The following is a 25,274-nucleotide window of genomic DNA, read 5'->3' as shown; positions in this document are numbered from 1 at the left end:
TCTCTCTCTCTCTCTCTCTCTCAGCTTCAGGGGAAATTAATTGATGATTATCTTGTCTTGCAGAGCTGGTTTGCAAACTTGCTTTTTTATCAGCAAGGCTTCGCTTTTCACCACTTATGGCTTAATTTGACCCAGCCTCTATATCTCTTTTTCTTTCTCCATCCATCCCTCTTTTAGGTGACTGGGGTCTTATCAGTTAGCTATGTGTTCAGACATATAGTTCAATTTCGTTTCCTTTAATAAAAGGATAGAACAGAGAAAAGATTTGTTAACAGAGAGGGGCTGACAGACAGACAGGAGAGATAGGTTGTTAAGGACAATAAAAAAGACAGGCTGAATAGATTCTTTGTTAGTGTGAATTTGTTTAAATGAGAAGGAGAGGAGAGGAGAGGATATCAAGGAGGGAGAGAAACAAATGTGAGGAGAGAAACAGAGAGAAGATGAAAAGAAGATGCTGAGATTGTCTGATTACTTTGAATACTATTTTTTTATTTTTGCAAATCAGTTATTTGGCTAAATTTGCTCACATAGTTCAGTGAATTGATTTATTTTGTGTTTTCTTTTTTATTCCCCAAGGAAATTTGATATAGAAACAGAAAACTAGTTTTGGTTTTGGGATATGAGTTTGGTTTTAAACTCAGAGAATGTGTCTTTTAGAATAAATTATCATCAAAACCCTAATAAAAACACTGAAGCCTTATAAAATGTTGATTTACTACAAAGCAAACAAAACTATGAACAACCGATTTCATAGGCAAGTTCACAGGCACTGACAGAAAGTGGAAGTTTAGTAATTTATAGACTACAATGTATGAGTGAATCCAAAGGTCTACCTCCTGGACCTGTGGGCTGAGCCCTCATGGACTTTGGTCCTATACAGTGATGTGTTCGCCATCATGAATTAAAGTTCCTGACCCTCTAACCTATCACCACCCACGTATTGCTATAATTAGTTTTTAACAGTATTCACATAAGCAATTCATACAAGATTTGTGTAGCCTCTTCTGATCACATCGCAAAACAGAGAGAGAGGATATAGGTTGATATGCAAAGTACAACTTTCTTTTGACTGATGATGAACTCTGCTAACATAATATCCAAATCAAACATTTAATTCAGAATCCTCCCATCGTAGGTGGCCTCCCTGTTTTTCTTGATAGGGTGAAAACAAACGTTTGCCCGTCTAACTCTGCAGATTATAACAAGCATTCCAAATTAGAGTTGAATGGTGAATCTGTTTTGGATTACAGTCATAGAGGTTATTTACAGGCTTTTTAAATTGAGCAGACAGCTAGAAAATGTTTTTGTTTAACAAGTGAAAAAGTCATGATTAGTTCTTGGTCTTGAGTAGTGATTTGAGTTAACAAGAATTTCTGAGTGTTATCTTTAAAGTGTGGTTTATGCTGCAGTGTCAGTAGCATTCCCCAAAATCTCTCTGAAGTCATCTGGCAAATTGACAACTGATTAATATTTGATCTCTCAATGTGTCATATTACACATGCAATTACCTTTTTAATGCACAATGACTTTGTCTTGGAAAATTACATTGCAATACATGTGCCACAGGATATGGTTTGTGATAATTGTTTGTTTCTCATTTGAGAAATTCAATCCTTTGAACAATGTAACTAGATTAGCTATGCCTCAAAATGTTCCTTTTTATGTATAATTGTACATGTAACAAACCCACAGTGTGAAATGTCACAGTTTATCTTCCCTCTGATATCATGCTGTGAGACGACATCTTACATCAACCTTACATGATCAAATCAGCAATACACAACTAATTTTGTTTGTTTCCTTTTTTCTTCTTTGTTTAAGGGCGTACTGATAAAGTGGACAACTAAACAGTTAGTTGGAACTTGCACATACCAAGAATGACTACTGATCTCATACTATGTACACCAAAAACTAAACATTTAATAAATGTCATGCCTTGTTTTGATTCATGAATGCCATTTCCTTTAGACACACACAATCATTCACAGTACACATACCCACACAGACATCAATGTTTAAAGTCTAAGACATCATTGCAAAACAAAGCAACATAGAAAAAAGCAGAACATTAACAAAGACCTGTCAGTTGTACGCACGCACGCATGCACGCACACACAATCACAGTCCTTCCTGAGGCAACAAACACACTTAAGGGTTCCCCACAGATGTGAAACGGAACAATGGAAAGAGCAAAAATAAAGACAAAGTACTTCCTGGAAAAAGGTTTAATGGTTGTTAGGTTTGCTTTTAACATACAAAAACACACAAATGGCACACATCCAGGACTACGCACACTAACACACACAACAATATACACAACAATACACAGTATACACAGACAGATACAGATGAAACACACAACCACACCAACACACACACACACACAGACAAATATACACGCAGGGGATTAAGCGTACACTGTATAGCTGGTCTCTAGAGTTTGTCTTTGATATTTAAAGTTCATGATTCATAGATGAACTGTTATGCAAGCGTAATGGAACTCTGTCTGTGTGTGTGTGTGTGTGTGTGTGTGTGTGTGTGTGTGTGTGTGCGCGCGGGCGTGCATGTGTGTGTGTAGCATCTTCAAAAGGTCAGGCTAAGCATTTGTGTCGCATCCGAACACACACGCAGACATAGAGCAGTCTTGTACACCACATGCATAACACACATAAGACTCACAGTAAAACAACATGCAGCCAGGAAGTCAACACAACAAGCACTAATGTGAACATGGAAATAAGAATACATTTCACATGGACTCATGACTACAGAATATGTATGTAATGTGTATACATTACAATAGTCCCAATTGATGGAGGGATGACCAAGACATCATCTCTGGGCTGCTCGCACACACATCTATCTCCAACAGTTATTCTCATATCAGAAGTAGGGCATTGCCATACAGGTTCCCCATGAGACCAGAGAATTTTTAGCATGTATTTCACTGAGTGTTTCACTACTTTGGATCAAAAAACAAGACATTGCATCTGATTCATAATAACACAAACAACAATGGTTTCAAAAATTAGGCAATGCTAAGGTATGATGACCTGTATTATATTACCACTAATCAACAGTCAGTGCAACCAAAGAGTGGAACATTGCCATCAGCTCCACGCATGTCATCAAAGTCACTCTCAAGCAACTGCAACAAACCTTTCATTTGAATACTTTGTCATAAACAATAACAATTTCAAAATAGATAGCTTGTTGTGAATACTTTATAATTTTCTTAAAACTCACTGTATACAAAGTCTTCCAACACACTTTGCTTTGCAGGTAACATTTGACATCCCTATTGCCTCAGAAATTGTCTGTGCATCATGACCAGCACTCATACATCACTATGAACACTCACACATTGCCTTACCTTCGTATACAGCTTTGAAGCCCTGTGCACTGACAGCAAAGTCTGTGGTAAACCACAAGGCCAATATGGATCCACTGCTGACTATAGGGGAGGGCAGCATGAATCCTGACAACCTGAAAAACAAAAGAAAAAAATGTCTCTGAAACACAGCATTTCTAAAAGCAAACAATGAGGCAACATCAAACCTGAAACATATAAAAGTGACAGCAAAATACATTTGTGTTCAGTGTTGATATTAAGACCCACAGCCCTGAAGTCATAAAGATCCCTGCAATCTGGTCCCTCCAAGACCTTCTCTTTTGTGTTTTCTTGACTTCCCGCTACTTTCAGGTCTCTTGCCGTCTTCCTTATTAAATAAAAATAGAGTAAAGTGAGAGATTTTCCCACTCTCTAAAAATAAATTGTATGAATTTAATGCACCACTGAGCTACAGTGCAGTGCAAGATCCACTATTCATGATAACCAACCATGTCGTGAGTGCAGACACTCTAAAAATACAGAATGAAAACACAATATAAAAGCAAACTGTAATTTAAGAATTTACCCTATAACAGTCAGCCAAACTAATGTGATAAGAAAAGTTAGGTGTGGTTTGACTCTGATACAGAGAGGTGAGCTCTTGATTACACCGGAGGTTGAGGTAAAACAGCGTGTTTGATTCTTGGGGGAGAATAGAGAGGATTGGAAAAGGAACAAATAACACAATTGAAAGAGCTGAAATTCAAAGAGCTGAATAGTGAATTGAATTGTTAGCTGTTTATATCATTAAGAAACATTCAATGGAGAACTATAGTCTGATATTCATACGGTTATGATTGGAAGTTCTGGCATGAAATGAGCTTAATAACTGAACTTGCAGCACTTTTGAAGTATATAGTATATAAATGCAGTACACAGTGTCCAAACACATCATTAGACATAGTAGACAATAGGGCTATAACGATATGGAAAATAAAACTAAAATCGCGACACTCAGTTCCACGAACCTGTGTCGCGGAGTGAGAAGGCAGAATCGCGACACACCCCTTCTACTCCCAGAGTTATCCTTCCAGTCCAGATCCAATGCTATCACATCTTTAAATTACTATTAGTATTGGTCCTTTTGGTGCCTTATTCCTGTTTTGTCTGCTAAATTTAGCTAACTGTAAAGATGGCTAAAAGTGAAAGGGGGGGGCACCGGTAATGCTAACGGAGGTGTAGGTAATGTTACAGATGGCCGCTGTTCTGACTCGGGTAGTGAATGGTTGCTAGCTGGCTGGGCGCTGACTGTGGAATGGATGTGTCCCCGGGGGTGTTGTCAGCTCTCATCCCGACTGAAGCATTGTAACGCCAGGAGTCTGAGGCAGAAGACAAAGGTGTGCTAGGTTGCTAAATTACCATTAGTTGTCTTTCTATAAAGTTAACGTTACTGATGAATTTGTGGGTTAGCCCAGAGTTGTTAAACATGGTCAAAACAATCATACTAAAAATAACTGAGCAAATTGAACAGTGTCGTAATCCTTTGTTACCCACCATGAATTACATAAGCATTAGTTATTTGTCAACTAGCCCGTTTACTGTAGGCACCAAAGCACTTTTCCTCTTTGTTCCCCCTACAGGTTGGGAGCGGAGTTGTCCATTACTAATACCATTACCATTATTCTTATGTCTCATTCCAACAAGTTAATGAACCACTGAAACGATTTTGGAAACATTATTTTAAGGTAAAAAAAGTATCTTTGGTGTTCGATTTGATATTGAAATCAATCAATATCAATAAATAAAGTATCTGCATAACTGTGTTGCAAAGTGGGATGCCATGTGGCAGAAAAAAAGTTGTACTACGTTTACTGCGAACCCCCCAAGAAAATAAAGAATCAAGGTATGTATCGAATCTTTGGCCAAAAATCGTGATACGAACCAAACCCTGGGTTTGGTGTATCGTTACAGCCCTAGTAGATAAAAATGCTGCTTAAGTTAATCATCTTTAGTTCCACAAAAGCTTAGCACCATATGTCAAAAATTACATCTTAAATTAAAGAGGCAGCAAAAGTATGTACTAAATACAAACAGTTGTAATGTGTGATTTCTATTTTATGGATGTCACCTGATTTGTTTGCGACTTTAACGGGCACCATTTCTAGGTGCAGCCAAAGAAATAAGTGGAAAATTGGAAATGAAGATGGCGTAGCTCTGTTGGCTTTATCAAACCATTACCTGCAGTGTACACTGGGCTGGTTTGCAGCTGAGGGTAAATGCTTAGACCTATATGAGGATTAGCAACACGTCTAAGGTTGTGGTGCTCTGCTTAATATGGTAACTCTGAGTTGAGAGCAAGTTGGTGCCCCGAATAAATGCCTTCAAAAATCTTGAGATCTTGAAGGTAAAGTTGCCATGGTTTAGATAGATCTACAAAATACCACTAGAACTACTCCTTTTTTGTATTTAAAAGAGAAAGTGGAGGTGATTCAAGAATCTGGTCAGAATGCCTGTGGATAGCTCTCTGTGGAACTATTTTGGACATGTCTGACTGGGAGGAGACCTTGCGGCAGACCAAGAATCCACTAGAGGGAGTATATATTCCACCTGGCCTGGGGAACACCTGGGTATCACCCAGGAAGAGCTGTGGAACATGGCTGAGGAGAGGGACTCCTGGGATAATGAAATGTGAGGAGAGACCAAACAAAAAGAGAATGAGAATAGGGAGGAAAGAGAAAGACCAGCCATTAAAACAGGATTTAAGTGCTAATGTAATCAAGGCAGTGGCACCAATGACTCTGGTTTCTGTATTATTGCAGTCATTTTCTACAATTCATTTTTCATCATTTGAAAGGTCAGCTAGGTCAACAGAGACGTGGGCTAGAGTGAAACACTAAAGGAGAAAATGAAAATGAGAAAGTGGAAAAGAGGCAAAAAGGTTTGGAGAAAAGGAGAGAAAGATGGATGGCCAAAAAAATATTTAACCAGAGAGGACAGTGAAAACAGCGCAGTGAAAAATTTAGAATTTTAATTTTCTGGCCTTAAATCAAGGACACAAAGGACAGACAAGACTGATGAAGGGAGCACACAAAAAGCCAAAAACAGAAAGAGAGATGGAGGGAAAAGAGGAGACAGAGGAAATGGAAGGGCAAAACGGAGAGGTGAGTGGTGAGACGAGACAAAAGGAGAAAGGAGAAGCAAGAAGGGGGTGAAGGGCTTTGCCTCTAATAAGTGTAAATAAGATTTTTAATTTACTTAGCCACACCAATGACTGCCAGCTCAAATGTCATTGTTTAATTTGTATGAAATTTGATTACTGAGCCATTAATCAAACTTCTGGGTTATTTTGGTTTTAAGACAAAGCATTCCAGTCCCCGTGGCTAAATATTGTGCGCTGTATATAAAAGTGCATGCTAATAGTTTTGCAATTTCTGTGAGTAAACGCAAGAAATTGTGAGTGAAACCTACGATTATTATTCCTTATTTTACGCTTATATATATATATATAAATTACAAAAATATATATTTTTTAGTTGATGAATTGTCAAGTGGGATTGGTTAAAACCTTTTTTTGTTTAGTTAGCAGTTCATTCAGCATGTTGTTATATTTTGACTAATATTTTCAATTGTAGCTCTGTGTGTTTTTTCAGTTAATCAGTTTTAATTCAGTTTTTTTAGATAAATATACTCAGTCGCCAGTTTGTTAGGTACAGCTAACACTAAAACAAAATAAAATAGGAACATATAAAAACCTCTAAAACAGTTTAAACAAAACTAAACAGTATATCCTTCTGGATGGTAGGATGTTGTAGCAGGACTATTGTATTAGACTGTATTTATTTTAGGCTAGCTGTATCTAATAAAGTGCATTTTTGGTGCACCTTCTATTTTTCTCAACCAAAAAGAGAATTGCCTGGTCACAGGCTATAATAAATCACCTTGGTGGCCCACAGGGGACAGCGGCTGCATTCTGACATGAATATTTCACCACTCGACAAATAACATGTAAACCAAGTAAAATGGGTTGTAACTAATGTAATGGCAAAAATTACATTTAACCAATGATTTTCATATTAATTATTCATAATAATATCTTCAATGCCTCTCAGAGTATTTGGTTCCTGTATCTGTCCTCAGTTGTGATCTCTTTGTAGGAGACAACTGGATATGTTAGGACTTTGCATTCTCCCACCAAGGATAGATGACGTGGAGCCTGACAAAAACAGTTGCCTAGAACGGTGTTTATCATAGCAGTCCCAGGTCGAGACCAGAGCCTATCCAAGAGACAAGATGTCCTTTTTTTAGCTAAGATAGAATGACAGTCAACCACTTGGACACACAGGGACAGATTCAGAAATACGTAGAGCTCCCAACTGTCTCTGCCTGAGGTCCACTGATTGTTATGTTTGAGATTAAACTGGTTTCCAACAAGGGTTGGATTTTCCTCTGGGGGCACTGCATATAAGAAGTGGATTACTGATTGTATTTACCAGAATGTGTAATGTCACCTTGTTACTCTGTTTCATTGTGACTGCCATTCTCGTCATTTTGTTTGATTGTTTCTCTCGAGAAAATAATTAACTCTTTCACCGAATATCCAAACTTTTAATCCAGTCTACAGCCTGTCTTTATTTTTGTTTCAACAAGGTTCTCTTCTTCATTCACAAATTCCTCCCTCGCTGAACAGAAACTTCCACAACAAACTGTGGCGTTGTCGGCAGGATTTCAAGGAGGGATCAGAACGGGACTCCGCTGGTGACTGATGACAGCTAGCATCCAGGATCTGAGGATCACCTGCCTCTAAACCTCGCCAAAACATCTTTGAGAGAAAGAGGGTCAGAACCGCGGAGGGCTCGCTGATTCCACTCTGAAATCCAAACGAAAAGGAAGCAATTTCAAACAGCGGGGGTAAGTTAGAATTTCAATTTTAAACAATTTGAATTGGATACCGAGACAACCGTGTGAGCAAAAGACTGACCAAGGTTTCACTGGGATTATTTGGTGAAAGTTTATCTTTTGTTTGTGGAAATTTTAGGTTTTTACAAAAACAAGGGGAAAAAGGGTTTTATTCGTGGGTTTAAACCATCCGGTTGTTGAACAGAATAAACCACTAATTTGACATCATTCATCAAACAAGGGAGTAGGACGGGGTGAAGGATAGATTTTGAAATCATACAGATAAACAGTCCATTGTAGCTGCCTATCTGGATTTTCATCGAGCTAAAATCTATCACAGATAAACAGTCATTGTGCTAAATTAAGTTACAGCTGTTTTTCAGGTTTTTTTCGCAAAGTTTACCGAGAGACTAAACTGGGCCGTATAGTGACGATTATACGAAAAAGAATACTCAATTAGCCTGCTCATTTCATATTTAGACATGGGCAATAAGGCACAAAATCACACGTTCCTTCAGGCCCGTTGGTTGATGAGATGGTGAAACGATATGGTCCACAAACCTTAGATTGTTTGGCTTATTGGACCACTAAGCATGGCTTCCCTAAAAATGGCTCTTTGAGCACAGGGAAACTTAGAACGCTAAAACAAGATTTAGAAGAAGAAGAAAAATTATTGAGAGGGGGTAAAACAATAAGCACCCAGGATTTAATTCAAATAGAGAAAAACAAAGAATGTTTTAGTCAGTGGATGGAAGAAGCCACTCGTAGGGAAAGAAAACAGATGAAAAAACTAGTAACTAAGGAGGGAACAGATAATGCTGTTGAAACACAAAGAGGAGAAATGAACACTGTCACTAATGCATTTTCCCTCTATCCGAGTCTTAAAGATGGCGATCAGCTGCTCAAACCACCACCCTACCCTCCTCCAGCACCCAGGCCGAGGGAGAAACACCGTCCGTGTCTCCCCCAGAAGCAAGCACCAGGAGCGGACCAGATCCCACACAGCCCCCACCTCGCTGCACGCTCTCTCTCTACAACAGCCACGGCCTCTCCCCCACCTACATCTGACAAAACAGCAGCATCGGGTACCGTCATCCAATGCTACAAAGTCAGCTGAACAGCTGACAAAAAGAGAAACAGAAGAAAAATAACTTTGACAGTGTCAACGTTGGCTGAACAGGGGGGGGGGGGGGGGGGGGGCAGAAGCAGAGCAAGCGAGAGGAAGAGGCAGAAGACGAGGTGGAGGGCAGGGCCAGCAGTGGACCGAGACACAGTGTTTCAACTGCGGAGGAAGAGGTCACTGGGCAGACAAATGCCCATCCCGAAATACAGAAGGGAGACGACAACCGAGGGGTCCCCCAGCTGGGGACCGCACCTACAGCCAGCAACGGGTGGATGAAAGGGAGGAGGGGAACGGGAGTGGTGGAGAGTCTGAGCCAGTCTGCACCGGATAAGGGAAGTAAAAATGCAAAACACACACTAACTAACCTGCTTGCAAAGAAGTAAATGCTTTCACACGCTACAGCCCATAAACATCACACTCTTCCACACACGATAGGGATAATTCTAGACGCAATATTGTCACCTAGAACAAAAAACATTTAGAAGGTATTCCTACTTATGTAATGTTTTTATCTGAGGTGTACAAATTGGCTGCTACAATTTTAAAAGGTGCATGGAAGGGATGTAGAGTTGGTTTAGAGGCATAATCTGTGGTTTGGGTTTGTGTTTAGAGTGTATGTAGTTGGGGTTTTTAGGTGCAACAAATTATGTGCTTCAAAAATCTTTATTTTTGAATCAAAAGCTTTCTGGTGGAATTGTTCTGTGCAGGAGTGCAAGTGGAGCAGTTGTCCCAGAAAGATTTTCAACCTCATGATGTGTGTATATAGGGATCTAAATGATTCGGAGCAGGAGAGAAGGGCAACATGTTTGTTTTTGCTCTCTCCTGTGTCCTGTGAATTTGTTAGGTAGGGATCTAATGTTCGGCAGAGGAGTTATCTCAAACTCCTACAGATCTCAAGGTTGTGAGATTAGAAGTCACAGCCAGCCTGACTCATTGTTTTCACACACACACATCTCAGCTGATTTTTTCAGTGGTGGATCTCTCTCTGGGTCATGCTGCAAGCCTGCTGCATGAGGCCAGAGATGTGATTTAACCCCTTGCTGACTTCATGTCAGAACTAAACCTACATGGCACTTATTTTGTCTTATCAGGAAAAGATGACATGTTTGTTGAAGATTTTTTTTTTCCAATGAAGAAGCAGATGAGCTTGAGTGTATTTACTTATACTGGCATGAAAACAAATGTGCAGTAGCTGTAAACTTGACTGAAAAACAGAGAGTGTTTTTCAGAGTTCAACATTCACGTGCTCATATTTCTTTGTCCAAATCTCCTACAGATCAGTGGAGAAACTTGGGACAGTTTGTCCGGGACTGTGACCACTGACTGACTGACTTTACTGGAACCGTGGAAGGGAATGTGTACACCTCCCCTCCACGGGAGCTTATCGAAGCTCCTGTCCGCATCGGGTGACAGCCATACGCAGTGTGTTTCCAGCGGAAAGAAGCTGAAACACACACACGCACGTTTTTGAATAATTCTGTGATTGTTCACCCTCAGATATCTCTCCGCTGCTGTCCCAAGTGTCCGATCACCTGTGGGCAGCGCATAAGTATGACGTGGGGCTCATAAAAAATTGTCAGCCTGTCGTCATCACTCCTCGCTCAGATTTCAGGCCCAAAAAACCTCAGTACCCACTGAAACAAGAAGCAATTAACGGAATCAGGCCGGTTTTTTAACTCTCTTTTGAAAGCAGGTGTTATTGTTCCGTGTCCTGATTCACCTGTTTCGCACGCCTATTTCCCTGTCAAGAAAATTCGTGATAAGGGAAAACCGGTCGACTGGCGTTTTGTTCAGGACCTTAAAGCAGTAAATGCAGCGGTCCATGCACGTGCTCCCAATGTGCCAAACCGTACACTAAATTCAAGGAATTCCAGGGGGGCACAATATTTTTCTGTTGTTCATTTGTCTAACGCTTTTTTTCAGTTGTCCAGTGAACAAGACAGCCTTTCTGGGTTGCCTTCTTATGTGGATGGTAAGGCCTACACATTCACACGTTTAGGATAAGGATTTTTTATGACAGCCCAACTGTCTACAACAAGCACTGAGAGAGAGCCTTGAAGATTAACTATTTCACTATTGCACTGTTGTGCCACCTGGCAGCAGAAGGGCACAGAGCTAGTTTAGCCAAACTGCAATTGTGAAAAAAGAAGTGCTTTTTTTTGGGTCATGACATTTCAGCGTCAGGGAAACATTGTCCTCATCTCGAATTGAGAAATAGTTTTTCTCCCAAAACTTGAAACAAAGAAACTAATTATGTCATTTCTAGGGATGTGTTCCTATTGTTGTGTTTTTTCATCCCAAATTATGCTCAGTTCAGCCTTCAGCTGACATAATACATGGTAACAACTTGTCTTCAGATGACCAAGGGGGACTAGGCGTTTGTAAATCTTAAAAAAGCTTTTCAAAGCCCTCCAACCTTAGGTTTGCCAAACCCTAAACTTCCATTCACTCAGACAGTGGGTGAACATTTGGGCTGCATGACGTTTGTTCTCTTGCAGCCTCACGGTGACAGGCTCAGGCCTGTGGCCTATTTTAGCTCCATTAACATTGTTAGTGCCACAGTAGTTTCTCTCTGATCCTATTGGAGCAACGACCTTCACATTTATCTGAGCACGATATCTATGGTACCACACATGTCTGCTTGATGTGCCTAATGTCACTGTTAAACATTTTACAGTGCTTAACCCTGCTTCCTTATGCCTGTGCCAGGAAGGGAAAGCCGCATGACTGTTTGGCTGAGTTGCAACACACCTGTGCTCCGCGCCCAGATCTGACTGACACACCGGTGCCAACTCAGATCTGGTTTGTATGTGGATGGGTCAGCCTCACGCTGCCCTGACACCGGACAGGACAGGCGGCTGGACTCATTCTCTAACTGAAGCATGTAAACTGGCTGAAGGTTCGTCTGTTACAACCTACACAGACTCCAGGTACGCCTTTTGGGGTTTGTACATGATTTTGGGGCATTGTGGAAACACTGAAACTTCCTAAGTCTTATGGTAAGCCCATTTTGTCATCACCAATTGATCATTGATCTTATTTCCATTTTAGCTAGGCTAATACAAATGTTCTGCACACACACAGTGCAGCTGACTGATTTTTCACTTGCAGAATCAGTAGCTGCAGAATACAGTGGAAAAGGCCAGAGTGCACCTTTAAAGAGGATGTCTGGCCGGGGCCGGATCCAACACCTTGCCTTCCACACCATTTGTTCACGCATTTTGCAAAGTTGACACATGGGCCCATGGGACCATGTGTCAAAGGGGCGAGTGCTAGTATTGTTAAAGAAAACATGGTACACAAAGGCCTTCACATCATTTGCAGAAAAGGAAAATTTTGTAAAGCAGGCAATTGAACATATCATGATGAAATTTGTAGATCTCACACCGTCACAGGTGAAAAAGTTTTGTTTGATGATGGTTGGTCAAAATGGGTGGAGGTGTTTCCCGCTTCAAAACAAACTGCTTCAGTGTTAGCAAAAGCTCTAAATAACAGAAATTATTATATTATATATTAATAATATCAAGTCGGTTATCAAGTGATAACGGCACGTTAAGAACAAAACTATGTACATGTGAATAAGGGTAAGAACGCGCAGTAACCTCAGTCCTTTTGAAATTCTCTTCGGCAGACCACCCAGTGTGGGGGTTAGAGCTTCTAGAGCCCCCTTCCCTCATCACTCTGTGCGAGCATGATATGTTAGAGTAGGTGTGTACAACTGTCTTCTGCTCTCTCTGCCATAAGAATCCAGGTGTCTGCTGCCCTGCCCACCCAGCTGAAGGGCCGCTCCACACGCTGCAGCCAGGAGATTTCGTGGTCGTAACAAACTACAGGAGGATGAACTGGCAATCCAAACGCTGGCAAGGTCCCTTCCAGGTTCTTCTGGTCACCCACAGCAGTGAAGGTTGCTGAGAGGGCTCCGTGGATCCACGCACCACACTGCAAGAGGGTTCCAGGACCAGGGGACAAGCCAGTCCCGCCAGACGCCCGGAAGTCCGTGGCCTGACAGACTAAGTTCTGTGCCACCAACGCTGCAACACAACTCACCAGAAACGAGGCAGTGGTAAAGACTGACTCCGACGGTGTGTCATGTGCTGGTGGACGAACCTCTGACACCAGAAGAAATCCATGGCACCAGAAGCAAGACCGCCTGATCTACAGCCTGGTACTGCATCGACCAGCCACCCACACACACACAGCACACCCTGAAGGGCGCAGCACTCGCTGTGACGATGGAAGAACACAGGAGAGACAGACATGGTGTATGACACAGATGTATTCTTTTCTCTGTTTTCTGTCTGTGTGTGTGGGGGGCACCATTTTTGTTGTTAGACAGATATATAGAGAAATCTGACATCATTTATTCTAACACCACTTCTTCTCCCATTAAATGTTTACTACAGATGCACGGTACACCCACACTCAGTTTTCAGTCATCAAATAAAGGGGTAAAAGAGTAGAGCGCTCTTCACCTTTCTCTAGACCGTATTGGAAACCGGGTACGAGAATATAAACAAACAACAACCTTAAGACAACAGACTTCATGGTAGTAGCTAATGCATCAACTACCTTTCTGTTGCAACCATGCGATTACTTTCAGTCCAAAAATGACCAAATCAACTCAAATGATTTAACATTGTGCAAAATAATGAGTTCTTTCTTCTGACAAAGACAATGCATTCATAATCCAACATATGACTAGGTTCATCAGCAATTTACACGCGATGTAGGGATGATTAATGTTGATTAATGATTAATTGTTTCCCCATCACAGAAACGGGCTTCACCCATAAAACCACTCGTGCTAAACCTAATTAACTATTTGTACATTGGACTGCATTTTACTTAAGAGCTTAATGTAAAATGATGAGTTACAGTAGCAATTGTTTCAGGAATTCTTCCGTGGTAGGGTTTAGTTAATAACGCACATGATATTGATAAGATACATGAAAGTTTGGAAATCTGACCGCCGTCATGTTTGCGGGGTTCAGCGATTTCCTAAAGCCTTGGAGCTATGCGTAACATGTTACTTTAGCACCAGATGGGTCTAGATTTACTGTTAGCAGCTCAGGGGGGCCACTGCCATGTATTAGGTGATCAATGCTGCGCATTAATCCCAGACATTGAAGGTAACCTCACTGACACCGTCCATCAGCTAAACCACCTCGCCACTAGTCTTAGGGCTCAAGATGTCCCTCACACTTATTCAGGGGGCGATTGGGGCGCTTGGATATTTGGGGAGGGGTGGAAGGCTTGGATGGGGAATATTGTGATTCCAGTAATCTCTGTGATCTGTTTCTGTTTTGAAGTATTTGTTGTATTATCCCATTAATATGAATGATTATTTTCTTTGTTTTCTCTTAAAAAGGTTCAGTATCAAGCCTTACAACTCAAAGATGATGGTCCTGAATTGTTCCATTTGCCCTCTTACCATGAGGACGGTTGCAACTCGGACTCAGCTTCCAAATTTGAGTAGTTCCTGATTCATAAATTCCATTTTACTTCTCATCTTTCTTTTAGACTAAGATGTAGTGGTAGCTTAAACTAAGAGGTTTAAATTCATCACAAAAACATTTTTTTTGTCTTTTCAGTAATTTTCAATTGTGTTGTGATTAGTATGTAATCAAAAGGGGGGAATGTAATGGCAAAATTACATTTAACCAATGATTTTCATATTAATTATTCATATAAATCTTCAATGCCTCTCAGAGTATTTGGTTCCTGTATCTGTCCTCAGTTGTATCTCTTTGTAGGAGACACTGGATATGTTAGGACTTTGCATTCTCCACCAAGGATAGATGACGTGGAGCCTGACAAAAACAGTTGCTAGAACGGTGTTTATCATAGCAGGTCCCAGGTCGAGACCAGAGCCTATCCAAGAGACAAGATGTCCTTTTTTAGCTAAGATAGAATGACCAGTCACCCACTTGGACACACAGGGACAGATTCAGAATACGTAAGAGCTCCAACTGGTCTGCCTGAGGTCCACTGATTGTTATGTTTGAGAATTAAACTGGTTTCAAACAAGGGTTGGATTTCCTCTGGGGGCACTGCATATAAAGAGTGGATTACTGATTGTATTTACCAGAATGTGTAATGTCACCTTGTTACTCTGTTTCATTGTGAACTGCCATTCTCGTCATTTTGTTGATTGTTCTCTCGAGAAAATAATTAACTCTTTCACCGAATATCCAAACTTTAATCCAGTCTACAGCCTGTCTTTATTTTTGTTTCAACAAGGTCTCTTCTTCATTCACAAATTCCTCCCTCGCTGAACAGAAACTTCCACAACACTATTATTGGGAGCATGCTTTGCTCCTTCATGTTTTAATGTCATGGGCATAGGATCTATCAACATCAACATTTTAATTTCATTGGGCAATGGTTAATTGTAGAAAGACGTAATGGCTGCGTTATGGAGCTACAATGGCTGCTACTGAAAGCTAAAACAAGTTTATCAATAAATAAAAAAACATGCAGCATTACAGTATGAATTACATACACATATTAAAGGTTATAAATCCCCAAACTGTGGAAATTATACCCCTTAAGATAAACACACAGTGTAAATCCAAACACAAGCATTATAATCCCGTTTCTGTATGTCTCTGCAACGGTGCTGTTTGTGTCTCAAATGGAGGATTGGCCAGGAGAAAGATGATGATTCATACACGTGCAGGCGCACACGCACACACACACACACACACACACCAGAGGCACCTCCCTAGCCTACAATTAAAATGCTACAAGTGACATAACATTAACATGTATGTAATGTGCACCATGACTGTGTCAACATATATGTTGCGAGTGTAACTGCATAGGCTCTCTATGTCTGTACGGCTGTGCACTTTTACACTACCTGTGTATATACATGTGTTGTCCCTGCCTGTGTGTGTAATAGGTGTTTAGTGTGTGTTTACATTTTTTGAGTGTGTGTTTGTGTGTGTGTGGTGTGTGTGTGTGTGTGTGTGTGTGTGTGTGTGTGTGTGTGTGTGTGTGTGTGTGTGTGTGTGTGGTGTGTGTGCACACGTATGAATCATCATTTGTCTCCTAGCCAATCCGCCATTTGAGACAAAAACAGCACACACGATCAGTTGGTCAGTCAGTTAGTCAGTCAGTCAGGTAATGAGCATTAATTGTCTAGCTGTCACTGTACTGATGCACTGACATGATTCTACATCCCCGTCTAGCTCTGCATCTCTCTCTCTGTATCTCTCTCTCTCTCTCTCTGTGTGTCTCTATCTCTCTCACTCTTGGTATGTCACTCCTACCTCTCTCCATGCTCTCTTTTCATCATGCTTTCCCTCCCAATCAGGCCAGCACACTGATCCTACGGCTGTTTGACATTTATTTAAAAATAAGTGATCGGGGTTGAAGTTATGTGACCGTTTCTCCAGATGGTCAACTGTCCAACCAGTCATCCAGTTTATGTAATCAGACAGCCACTCAGTGATTCCAGACAGCCAGTTTTTACAGTTAACAGATCACACAGCTAGCTTGCCAGTGTGCCTTTCAGATGCTTCGTCCATCTATACGACTGCCCATCTGCATCTGCCTGTTTAACATATCCCTCGCTCTGCTTAGCAATCCACCAGACTGTGGGCATGTCCGATGTTGAACTTGACGGGCTCTTTTAATGCTAGGATTACTGTTCAGATTGGATGGTACTGCAGTAAAAAGGCATACAGTGGTATTGGAAAATAGCATCTGTGTTATTTTCATTACCATCACTCTTCTCTTAGTGTTGGTGTAAACAAGTTGGTCACTCAAAATAATGAAACTAGCGCGGTTTGAATTATATATAACAAGACCCAGCAAATCTCAGTAATGTAACGTGACGTAAGATTTCCATGAATAAAGCAACATATGTGCCAGAGAAGGGAATACTTCCCTTCTTGGGTTTACTGTTCCTCTAACAACAGGGGTACGGGATTCCTCGGAGGTCCTCAGAGTCAATGCAATGGGACTTCCAAATTCTTGTAGAGTCATAAATCTAACATATTATTAGCAAATATAAATCCCCATTGCTTACTGGCCTATAGGTAAGGTGGTAACTGAGGCCATCCACAGATACAGTTAATCGTAAGGATTTACTGTGATACATGTATGTTTACCATTAAAACATTATTTGTAAAATTATGCCAACACTTATTAGGCTATTTTAATAGCAAAGAATGTATACATGAAGGCTTTAGGCTGCCCTACATGTTATTCTAGGCCCAGTGTATTCGATCAATTATGCTACTATACAGTATGTGTAGTAGGGGGTCCCTTCACCATCTCTTTTTCAGTTAAGGGGTCCTTGGCTTAAAAAACATTGAAGACCCCTACTCTAACGGTGAATAAGATATGAGTGTCATTGAGTTCAACGGCTTCAAAAGTAGCAGTGGCCCAAACATGACCACTGACCAGCTCTAAGTTGTTTACACAGTCATGGTGTATTGAGGAAAACAGAAAAATAGAAAAAGGCACAATGTGCAATGGAAAACCTGATGAAAACAGGCAGAAAGGTATGGCAACATTAACTAATGTGTTGCATACTGGGAACTCAGTATGCAACTGTGGAACTGTGGACTTGAGACTTGGACTCAAGTGGACTCGAGTCACTGTTTTGATGATTTGGGACTTGGCTTGACAAAAAATAAATTACTTGAGATTCAACTAAGACGTGTAAGTTAATGATGAAAGACTTGACTTCAGGCATGATGACTCGAACAACTTGTGTATATTTATAAGTTTGAATATTGGCTGTTGAACATGAAATGAAATAAAATTGATTTGTCACGTTTCTAACTATCAAGTACACTATGCAGCAGCGCAAAATGTGAATCATGATTGGACAACTGGCTTCTTGCTATCGCAACACGTAACATCAAAGACCCCTGATGAAGCCTTATTAGTTGGAAAAGAAGGAAAAAAGCGAACTGCTGAATGCAAGAACTGGTCATTGAAGACTCATTCTGATAATAAGTGTTTCCCAAGAGGTCTGATGTTAGCTAACATTAGCATTTTTGCTTTGATTACATTAATTTCACTGACTATCAATAATTATTCATTGTCATACTGTTTTTAACTAGTTAAACAAACTATTTAGGATTGCCTTAACTAAGGACTCTACTTGACTTGACATAACCTGAAACTTGTCTTGCCACAAAAAAATAACTTGAAACTTGCTTAAGACTTGGACCAAATGACTTAAGACTTACATGGGAATTTAGCAAAAATTACTTGACAACAGTGTATGGCAGTAATATTCTCCTTTCAGTCTTACCACAACCATATATCAACAGTGTATTAAAACTAGCCAGTGATACCATACATGCTAAAGCTGGTAAACATGTAAGAAAAAAAGCCCTGATGGCACAAAGGTGGAAAAAGAGGACCAGATGAGAGCTTTCATTCAAATGAGTCGGCGCAAAAAACTGTTGCTAGTATTTTAGTGAAAATGGGTTTGTTTTACTTATAAAAGACATTTAGGAACTAGGTATGTTTCCATCTCATCACCACATCTCTATCAGTGAAGAAAGGCTGATAACACAGTGACACCATTAATTACCTTTACAGTTATCCACTTGCAGCCTTGTTACTATGGGATTGTGACTATATTTTGTCGTTTGTGTATTTATTATGAAATACTCCTCATTTAATAATTTCTGTAAAAGTTATTTTATAAAGAGATCGATAGTTACGAATTGTAACTCCAGATTCTATGAGTATAGGCGTAGCCCTCTAAGAGATGACGCTACTGGGTACCATCCCTTTGCGCATGCGCAGTTGTGAATATTTTTTTTCCCGCCCGTGCGTCCAGCACGGGCCTCAACCACATCTGCCAATACTGTATATAACATAAGCGGACCCGTTTGTTTCCCAACATCCGCATTTTTCTTCAACCAATGTTAGTGGAGAAGATGGCTCTTAGAGCGTGCATGCACATGACTGTTTGTTGTTTGGTCAGCAGGTCAGCATGGAGCACAAAGCCCATTCCGCCGCTGAGCGAGACATGTGATCATGTTGTCCAGCTCATGGTAGGGTACTGTTGGGCGGTTACCGCCGTGTGGGGCGGTACTGGTACGGGCCAGTGAAGCAAGCATGGACCTGCTTTCGAGGAGACGGAGATGTGGGCTTCCGTCGGAAGCGGGGTGGAGGCCAGGCTCTGCCGCAGTGGCGGGACAGCCGTCCATCTCCCGGGTTAGGGGAATGGTACTTGGCATTCTCATAGGTCAAGAACCATAACTTAGCGGTGGGCAGAGAGCCCGCCCGCTGCAGAGGAGAAAGCCGCTGGAGTGGTGCTCCTCTCCTGGGACGGAGACAGTTACCGTAACGGGACTCCATAATAGAGGCGTTATCCGAGGGTGTCAAGCCAGTGGACTCTTACCCGTCAAAGACGTACTCTTCTGGCAGATCCAAGGATGTTGAGGGGGTCTGCCCAGCTGCCATCCCCCTCCTCAACAACCTGACAAGCCAGAAAAGCTTCCGCCCGCCATAATGCTCTTCAGATGGCTGGCGGGCGCAGAACTGGCAGGAGGCATCGAGGGGTGAGTGCCAGGCAGATCCAGGGTGTTGACGAGGTCCCGTCATTCTGTCCAGCTGCAATCCCCCTCCCCAACAATTTGACAGGCCAGAAAGGCTATCGCCTGCCGTAATCTCTTTAGATGGTAGTTGGGCATGGAGCTGGCAGGAGGCTTCGGGGGTGAATGTCAGGCTGGTGTGAGCAGCACCGAGGCAGGACTTGCAGCGAGGGTGGAGATCCGACAGCAGGATGTAGCCGGTCCGGCAGCTGGTACAGAGGTGAACACCGCGGGAAGTATTGGCTTACAAGTGGCTCACCAAGCAGAATACCTTTATAACTCAGCTTTTAATGTCGACAGTTTTCTGAAGCTCACTGCATTTTAGTGAGTCAAGAACATGGAATTATGTACGAGTAGAATATTTACAGCATAGAGTTTTTAGTGTCTACACTTGCCGCTCCCCTCAAAGAAGCACCAAGGACGGAGTGAGGATACTAATTTCCTCTCTAAAGGACAACTTAGAGCTTACAGGTGGATGCTGGGGTGGAGGTGACGCTTTTGAAATGCTATATGATCAGCAGTGGGGACAGCAGTAGCAGCTAATAGCAGCTTTCAAGAGAGTGTTGTGGCAGCAGGCATGAAGCAAGAGAGTGAGCAGAGCACTGACAGCTTAAGTACATGCCATGATTAAAAGGGTGCTATGGATATATGTCGCAGTGAGAGGAGAATGCCTTGTGAGTGTAGAGTCAGTCGCGAGTCAGCTCACAGGCTTTGTTTAATTTCAGATGAATAGAGAGTATGGAAAAAGCAAAAAACCTATTCAATTAAACATACATTATTTAGTAAGTTAAACCTTTTTTCTTTATCTGCATATATACTGCACACTAGAATAACATAAAGCAACCAAGGTCTCCTGTGAAATAAAACCTGCTAACATATATATCAAAAATGCAGTACGACCTGCAAAGGCTGCTGGTCTTAATGTTGGTGTTCTCATTTGTTGATGGTAGGTATAAGACTGTCTCTAAATGAATGTGGAATTGAACTATTGATGGCTCAATGTTGATCCCTCATCCCTTTTCTTCTCTTTAAGAAATGATGTTGATATTGACCAGTACTGGCTGAATATATTTCAAAACACTTTTTCCAAGGGTCTCAGGCAGTTTTCTAGCAATGGCCGTGACAACCTGTATCAATCACACCTTCACAAGGTGAAATTAGGATTGATGTTTGCAACCAGGGGATTTTAACAGTTCGCAGGTATGAAGAAAGCTTGTGAACAGACAGTTGTCGGTTGAAATCCAGCGACCATACAGGGGAATCCTGACAGGGGAAGTAAAGGTGAGCCTTATTCAATGACCATTATAATGTGCTCGACCAAGGTACTTGACCTCCAGTTCCTCTGGTAAAGCTGGAACAATAAACAACTGTGATGGGAAGCTCATAGGTGTAAAATATAAGGTCTAATTTAAGTGGATATAATAGACAAGCTTTTCCACTGGCCATGTCGAAGTCTAACTTTCCAATGACTCATGATAACTGAGGCAGGGTGCACCCAAAACCTGAAAAAATAGGACTGAAAACCACCAAAGAGTTATGGGACACACTTTAATCGATTTATTCACAAAATGATTTAAAAAATCTCCCAATTCCCCCCCAAAAAAATTATAAAAACATATGGTCAAATCACCTGGGTTTTCTAGATGTGCCATTAATGTATCTTAATAATCATTAAATGTGGTTCCTCTGCCTGCTGAAACGTGAGTCCATTCAGCAAATCCAAAATATAGACGTGCACTGGGGAAAAAAGAACAGCTTTCTTCTTTTCAAAAAAGCTGACTTTTTTGAGACATAGCAAACATGTATATCTTGGATCCTGGTTTCTCATATATATAACAATCTAAATGCTCTGACATGGTGGAAAACAATCTACCTAACACAAACCAGAGACGAAATCAACATAAACTCATAAAACAGATATTACTCTTTTCTATCTTGCAGAGCATTTGGCTTCTTCTTGCCAACACAAGATTCACCTCACACTTGTACAGTAGATGTATGCCCCTGGCAAAAACTATTTGTTTCAACCTGTCATTCTCCGAGTGTAATCTATTTTTTTTTGGTCTGTCTAGTGGAACACCAGTCCATCAGTGACACAACACAGCTTAGAGTAAATGGATAGACAAGAAACGCTTGTTGTGGAGAAGACCAACACAGAAAAAGCAGTGAGAAGATGATGAAAGACATTGAAAAGAAGTGAATATACTGAAAACATAACCAAACTAATTTTTAGGGGGAAGATTTTTGCCAACATAAAAAAAACCTTGCAAAAGAAAAATGGCAGAAAACAAGATGAGGACACAGACAATGTTCTTAGCCAATGTAGGAAATTTGCTTTGAATTATATTTGTGAAGCAAGAGACACGTAGGGATACACTAAACACCAAGAATTTCTTTTCTCTCTATGTGCTGCTGAAGGGAAAAAAGAGAATGGCCTTAGGCAAGGGCCAATGGGCGTTTTTCCTTTTTTAGTTTCTCTCTGTGTTAACACCTAATGTTTACTACTGTAGTAATTTCAAAAATATTTGTAACTCTAACTTTAAACCCCACTGGATGATTGTTTATTTTTTAAACTTATTTTCCAACCACTCATTATGTGAAGTACTCAAAGAAGGTATTAAGTTGTATTCATGGATAATTTGTTCTATGGCTTAATTGTAGACCCGTTGCTATGGAAATATTTGGCAGTCTACCCAAGGCTAGCTACTGTAGCCTTAAGCTAACTTTAAAAAAATAAGACTGGCTGTAAACATATTATTGAGATGTTTAATGATGTTTCTTAAATTTGTGTTAGAAAGGGGAGAGGAGAGAAATATGAGAGATTTATTTCCACAGAGCATTTCATGCAGAGAAACAGACAGGCAGAAAAAAAAGATCTTATTCTGAAGAAGAATTACAGTTATTTTGCCTCTGGGAGTGTATGTTTTATGTACTGAGATACACACACACACACACACACACACACACACACACACACACACACAGGAAGTGAGAGGTACACACAGGATCACACAACTCTACTGCCGTACTGTGAGGAGTTGAGTGCCTTGCTCAAGGGCACTTTGACAGTGGGTGGCATTTGATTTGTGCGATAAGAGGGTAAGAACCCCGCTGATTTTCTGGTGTCCTTAAGCATCAGCCTGCTGTGCAATCCCCTTATACTTAAACCAGGAATCTCACCCACCCCCACACTGTCTGTCAAGCTGTCTGTCTCCCAGAGTGGGATGCAGAGGCATGTGTGTTTTTGCGTGTGTTAGTGTGTATACAGGTGTAAAACAGAAGTAAATGTAATAATAAGTGCACATATCAATACTAACATTTGTGCAATTTTTCCACATGAAATCGCAAAATCAGCAGAGAAACTGCATTCTTTTAAAACTTACCATTTACCCTGAAGAAATAACAAAACTAATCTACGGGACCATGTTTACTTACACCTTCTACAACAATCACCAAATCCTAATCAAAGCTTTTAAGAAGATGGAAAGGAAGATGATTGAGAGGAGAGTGAGCTTTATTTTGATGTGACTTTCATTCAGTGCGACAAATACAATGAAATTAATGCACTTTGTTTTTAATTTAACCTGCATTATGCTTCCATTGATCATATAAGATTGACATGGTTTTCACAAGAACACAAAACGAGGGTCAAAATGAAATGTTGGGGGGAGGGATATGGGAGGAAACCACAAAAGGACATTTGTTTTGAAGAACTGCTCATTCTGAAAGCACAAAATGGAGACTTATATTGTACTATGTTGTAAATATTGTTTGAACGCTGGTACAATAAAATATATAAAAAAATTAAATGTTGATATTGTACATCAAACTTTACACTTCAAAATCTTGAAAAAGTTTACAAAAATTAGCATATTATTTGGTGTATTTTCTGCAGACACTGTATATTAATCAAGACTGGTGCCTATAGCAACATTTCATTTGCTTTGAACTTTCTTGTCAGACAATTCAACACTTGACTATTTTCAGTAGCTTTCTATGATTTCAAGTACACTAAAAATCACATGAATTTTTTATATACTGTATGTCTCTTTCTCAATGACACAAGTCACATTTTGGTTAATTATATTTCCTTTGAATAAAGTAAGTATCAGTAACCTCAGTATACTTTTTCCCGCCTGACTCAAAATTAGCACCAATTATTAAACTTATATTCAAAACAAGGACTGCATTAAAAATGTAAATTAAATTGCATGTTTTGAGAAAATGCAATGTAATTCTAGGTCACTACACGCACAAAAAAGCTCCACAAAATCCCAAAGGGACCAATTTGTCTGAACTGTGGTAAGGAACAGGAGCAAGGTGGCAGGATATTGTGAAAAGACAGCTGGCAGCAAGCCACGTCTCACTGGGTTTTTCCCACTGTAAATCTGGCCCTTAGATGGGTCACTGGTTGCTTCAAATGGGCCCTCAAAGGATGATGTTTTATTGAATGGGAATCTCAGGTTAAAACAATGAGGTTGTGAAAAGGGGTCCCGTGGTAAAAGCCCTGATTTGCTCCTAGATGGCAAGATAAAGGGAGTACATTTAGTGATTGGACAATAAAGAACAGCTGTAGTTTCTAGAGAAGTATTGTCTTGTATGAAGAATTGCCTTGTCCAGTCATCAAGACAGAACACATTTCACCTAAACTGAAAGTTGGTTTTGTCCAAAGCAACATTTATTGGTGCATGGGTTCTTGACAAACACTCCAAACCAATTAAAACAGTGGAATTTCAACTAATTACGATCTGGAGGCATCAAAGTTCAAATGTGGCCACAGAGGTTTACCTGCACTTTAGAAAAGCCCATTCTGCCTAGCAGCAGCAGTGGTTTATGGGTATCCAGACTGCTGGCTGTTAGCCAAGACTCTGGGTCCTTCAGACTAAAGTACTCTCTGTCCCTCAAACACACAAACACACGCAACCTTGTGTTTGTTTTCAAGTCTACAGAGGCGTAATGCACGTCATACAGTTGCCACCTCCTGAACCTCATATTCTGTAGTGTTTTACCTTCACAAACAACTACATTACATAACATGTATCTGTTAGTCAGCAGTCTCTGGTTTCCACAGAACAGCACACAACAGTTGTCGAACAGTTGTTAAAAATTATAATTGACAAATTAAGAATGGATAGTGAATCACTTAGTAACCATTTGATGTGATGGCCCATGAAGACAAAAGACAACTAAGAGCCAAAGGACAAAATATATGCTACAAAAAATACCAAAATAGTGAAGAGATAACATAAATATGCTATCTCCATTTCAGAAACCAGGCCCACAAAAAAGTTTGAGTTCAAATCTTTGCTCAAAACTTACAGGGTGTTATTAGTGTGTCCTGGTGACCTTGATC

At 40.6% G+C, this 25,274-nt stretch overlaps 1 protein-coding gene across 1 annotated transcript in view; it reads right to left on the bottom strand.

Annotated features, from left to right (window-relative positions):
* Window positions 1–25,274, bottom strand: part of csmd1a (CUB and Sushi multiple domains 1a) — a 70,897-nt gene that overhangs the window by 4,153 nt on the left and 41,470 nt on the right. The window contains exon 3 of the mRNA XM_032519805.1: window positions 3,374–3,486. Within this exon, the coding sequence (XP_032375696.1) occupies window positions 3,374–3,486 (113 nt within the window). The remainder of the gene's footprint in view (window positions 1–3,373; window positions 3,487–25,274) is intronic.

The sequence above is a fragment of the Etheostoma spectabile genome, chromosome 1, assembly GCF_008692095.1.
Source record: "Etheostoma spectabile isolate EspeVRDwgs_2016 chromosome 1, UIUC_Espe_1.0, whole genome shotgun sequence".
Classification (NCBI taxonomy): domain Eukaryota; kingdom Metazoa; phylum Chordata; class Actinopteri; order Perciformes; family Percidae; genus Etheostoma; species Etheostoma spectabile.
This window is presented reverse-complemented; position numbering and strand designations above follow the sequence as displayed.